The following is a 4,895-nucleotide window of genomic DNA, read 5'->3' on the forward strand; positions in this document are numbered from 1 at the left end:
TTAAGATGTCATGAGGTCAGAGCTAGCATATATGACCCAGCTCATAAGTATAAGCCTATAGTAAAAGAAATCCAGCACCGTCGGGCAACTTTTGTTATTATTTATTTCAAATGAGTGCTTTCCAAAGTTTCTGACTCTCAGATCACACTCTCTTCACAGTGTATCTAATATCTCCCTTTGCTGAGCTCCGGAGGCTCACAGTGACCTCTTGTTAATCAATTTTGTTGGGACACAGATCCCCATTTTCTTGAAAGCTCACGGAGCCTGATATCTGCCTGTGAGGAGCTTTTAGAAAGATCTCACAAGCACTCACCTACTCTCTTAGCAGCAAACTGCCAAACCAACCTCATTTCCTTAAAAGATGATGGAGGACTTAGCAGCTTCCTATATTGCTCTGAAATCAGAGAATGAAATTCTGCAGGCACAAGTGCAGCAGCTGATGGAGGAAAATACTGCCTTGCAGTCCCTCATTCCAGAACTCCAGAAGCCCCAAGCAGCCAAGGAGGATGAACCACTCCAGGAGACCCAGAGACCCCCAGAGTCCCCTGGATTTTCTAGCAGTCTTGGAACCCCAAGAGCCCCCAGATATTGAGGAGTCCCAGAAGCCCAGAGAGTCTCAGGACCTCCAAGCCTGGGAGACCTCAGCAGTTCAGGAGCCCCAAAAGTCCTTGGAGTCCCTAGCAGCTCCAGGGTCCCTGGAGCCCCCAGCAACCCAAGATCCCGAAGTACCTCCAATAATCTACAAACTTTCAGGAGCCTGGAGATCCCAAAAGCCCTCGGAGGCCAAGGAGCCTCAGAAGCTCCCAATGGCCCAGGAGGACCATAAACCCTCAGAATTCAAGGAGGCTCAGAAGTCCTCAGATACCCAGAATGCCCCAGCAGGCCAGGAGCCCCAGAAATTAGAGCCCCGGCACTCCCCAAATGCCCAGGAGCTACAGGAGGCACCAAAATGCCAAGATACCTCTAGACACCTGGAATTCTTTGAGTTTCCTGCTCCCCAGGAGCTCCAGGATCCTAAAGATGCCCAGGAATTCCTAGGACTCATAACATCCAAGGAGTCCCTGGACAGTCTAACAGCTACTGAAACAACAGCTTCAGAGTTTCCACAGTCTTCCAATGAGTTAGATGCTGAAGCTTTCCTCCTAGAATATTCTTTAGCCTTCAGTAGGGATATCCAGAAGATTCCTGAGTTTCTGGTTCAATTGAAGAGTTCCATGAGAGTCAGAGGGTGCCTGTATCCCACCAAAGCAGCTCTGGTAAGCTTTGTTGGCAACTATTTCTTAGGTAAAGAAGAAAAGTGGTTCCAGCCATTAGTAGATATCCAAAGCCCCCTGCTGGAGCAATTTGAAAGTTCCATGCAAGTGCTTCAGGATGCTTTTGACAATCCAGAAAATATGGAAGATGCCAACCACCACATCCATAAGCTCTTCCAACGAGAGGACCATGTCCACCAGTATGCAACCCACTTCCACCTCATTATTCAAGAACAAAAATGGGTGAAAGCACTCTCTGCATCCAATTTCAGGAAGGGCTTGCCAGTTCTATCTGAAGTGAACTGTCTCACACAAGCCCAGCTACCAATCTGTCTGATCTGATCACCCAATACATCTCCATAGAAGAGAAGCTAAGTGGTAAACCTGATCCAAGTCCACAAGATGCAAGTCCCTCTGAGGAGAGAGCTGGCCTCCAGAGTTTACCAACTGAAAAGCAGCCAGTGCAGGCTTCAAGCTGTCACCAACACCTCAATGAAGCTGAATGAGCCTGTTGCTGTGAAGGCCACTTGTGCCTCTACTGTGGACATTCTGGTCATTTCACCAGAGATTTCCCTGTCAAGCCTCATCATGCCCAGCAGATGGGAAACATTGAGGTCCTGCAGCAAGGGGGAACCCGGGCGGGCCAATCTACAAATATGCATCCCCCTCACTTCCAATATCCATATTTCGTACACCATGGTTTACTGTTGAAATCCGACTGGGAAGACGACAGCTCTTTGAGCAAGCTACAGTGGATTCAGGCTCCTACAGAAACAGCATTGACCACTCTGTGGTTCTTCAAGAGAAACTGCCCATCACCGTAACATCTTTCCTCTGATGTTGGAAACTGTAAATGGCCATACATTGATTAATGGACCCATAACCAAGGAAACACCACCTGTTGAAGTTAAAATTGGAAACCATGTTGAAGAGCTCCAGTTTGACATTATTCATGCACTAAGGTACCCTCTGATTCTTGGAATCCACTGGCTTGAAACACATGATCCTAACATTGAGTGGAGTACCCACACTATATCTTTTCCATCCCGTTATTGTCACTACAATTGCTTCAGGCACAGGTGGAATAGAAGATATAATGATGAAATAACTGCTGGGTAGATTCTTTGTCCTAGTGACTACTCCAAGAAACCTATCTTCTGTAAACTCAGCTGTCATCAGCATTTGCCGCTCCCAGAATCTTCCACTGAATCTCTGGCAATGAACTAAGGCTACCTGTACAACAACCCTGCCTCTTGGATTGTGAACTGAACCTGATAACTTTGAGTTGCATTTTTTTTCACCAATCCTTCATGCCCCCTTCTTTGAACCCTGCATTAATGTGGGGCTGTTTTAATTACAATTTATTCTAACAATATGCATGAGAATAGATAATAGAAACTAACATCTAAAAATGTAGTTGTTATATTGACTTGATTTTTTCCTTGTTAAGATTTTCTTTATCACAACAATTGCAGCATCTTTTCAATAAAGAAAATGCATTTGCAAGTGATTTTAAAAAAACTATAAACAGGTGCAAATTCTACTAGTGTTTTAATTATTTCTTGATTTAGCTGAGTGAATGAATAAGACACAAGTAAATTAGGAGGGGGAGAGGGAAGGAGGAAGGGAGGGAGGGAATTGTAGTCTCAAAGCTTGAATATTCCAGTAGTAACATGTCAGTGAGTGATGGAGTACAGGAAGATGGAGAGAGCAGGGGACTGGTTGGAGTGGAGGTAGACTGGATGAGAAATGGAGGAATTAGAGAGAGGATAGAGGGAAAGTTTAGAAGAGAGTTTGGGGAAAATTAGAAGGAGGTTGAAAAGGATTCAGAGGAGAGTTAGGAGCTGCTGAGAGCAGGGGTGAGAGGAAGGGTAAATTCCTACAAAATTAAGGGCATGCTGACAGAGACATTGAGCAGCTTGGAAAGCACACATCTTGGACTTCATAAATTAACCAAACAAAGGCCCTGGAGAAGATAATGAGATCCCTCAGTAACCAAGCTTTCCTGGTAAAGTGACAAGATCTTATTCCTTGCAGCAGGGAAATTTGCCCTAAAGTTTACGCCTATTAATGTGTTCTTGTTGGTGCACAGGAGCAGAGTGGAAGGAATCAACTTTGAACACTTGCAGATCATTAGTAGCCAACTATATCTGCTCTGCTAGACAGGCTGCTTGCATGACACACAGAGTCAAGTCAAGGAAAGGAACTTGTGTTCTAATGGACCTGAGAGGGGCTAATGTCCCAACTTAAATCACACAAACAGATGAACTACAGATTGGGAGTCTGGGTAGAGGGGGTTGAATCTCCAGGTCTCCAGGGATTTCCAGAAATATGACGAGTATGCTTCCTCTGTATTTTGAACACTCCTTTGTGAGTCTTTCTGAGGCCATTTGAAGGAGATTTTGCTTCTTACTTAGACAAGTAAACAAATATATGATCATAACCCTAGAAGGAATGATGCTGAAGATGAAACTCCAGTACTTTGGCCACCTCATGCGAAGAGTTGACTCATTGGAAAAGACTCTGATGCTAGGAGGGATTGAGGGCAGGAGGAAAAGGGGATGACAGAAGATGAGATGGCTGGATGGCATCACTGACTCGATGGACGTGAGTCTGAGTGAACTCCGGGAGTTGGTGATGGACAGGGAGGCCTGGCGTGCTGCGATTCATGGGGTCGCAAAGAGTCGGACACGACTGAGCGACTGAAATGAACTGAACTGAACCCTAGAACGAGATAGGTGAGGAATTTACCATTCATTGAGCCTGTAATATTTTCCAGCTACAATGTCTGGCGTGTTATACACATTAATTATTTCCTTATTTCTAGAGCAACCCGGTGAAGTAGGTATGTTTGCTCCTGTTTCATCAATGAGCTAACAGTGCTCCAGTAAAGCTATTCACTCATCCAAAGTCACAAAGCTAGTAAGTGGGTAGAGGCCTCTTTGGCTTTTGAAGCCTGTGCCCTATCCTCTATCACATGTGAATATCCATAATGCAGTGGTGAGAAACAAACAAGATTGTGGCAGCAGAGACCTAAATTAAATAATCTTAAAAAGTAGAGGAAAACTCAGAAGAAAAATTGTAGAGACTATTTCATAGTAGTTCTGTTTCCCCAGTTCCCTTGATCTCACCCCAAATTCCTCATCATCACAAATTTCCCTTTTGTATCTTTTGGAGAACTTCCTTTTTCAACTAATGGTACTTTTTCATGGACACTGGACCCTCATGAACAGTTATTTACCTGTAGGACCTGTGCACTATATAGCAGTGTGTGTACCACCCCTTAGATTGTCTGAATAGCCATTTCCATAACCAATCCAAATCCTCTGAAACCTTAAATTCTACCTCTTATAGTCCTCACTGGCCTCTGCTTCCTTCCCTGAATAGTTTAACACATTTAATCATCATATACCATCTTGAGGTATATGGATACATTTTTTAGGTGTATCTCCTATAACCCCCAACCCACCACTCTAACACACACAGATAGTCTGGGTAACAGAGATGAAACCTTCGACATGCCTACATTTGATAGCATAGCCTAATACAGTGCCCTGCACAAAGAAGTTCTCCAAAGTGATTGATTCAATGACATTGAATTACCACTAACCAGAGAGGAGTGCTCATTTATATATCATGGGC

The 4,895-nt window shown here is 44.2% G+C and overlaps 1 protein-coding gene across 1 annotated transcript; it reads left to right on the top strand.

Moving 5' to 3' along the window:
• The first annotated feature begins 361 nt into the window (after positions 1–361).
• RTL3 (retrotransposon Gag like 3) lies at positions 362–2,077 on the top strand. Its single transcript, XM_052662686.1, is given in 3 exon segments — positions 362–560; positions 754–1,494; positions 1,497–2,077. Coding segments are annotated over 3 exon segments (1,521 nt in total).
• Positions 2,078–4,895: the final 2,818 nt, after the last annotated feature.

The sequence above is a fragment of the Budorcas taxicolor genome, chromosome X (assembly GCF_023091745.1).
Source record: "Budorcas taxicolor isolate Tak-1 chromosome X, Takin1.1, whole genome shotgun sequence".
NCBI lineage: Eukaryota > Metazoa > Chordata > Mammalia > Artiodactyla > Bovidae > Budorcas > Budorcas taxicolor.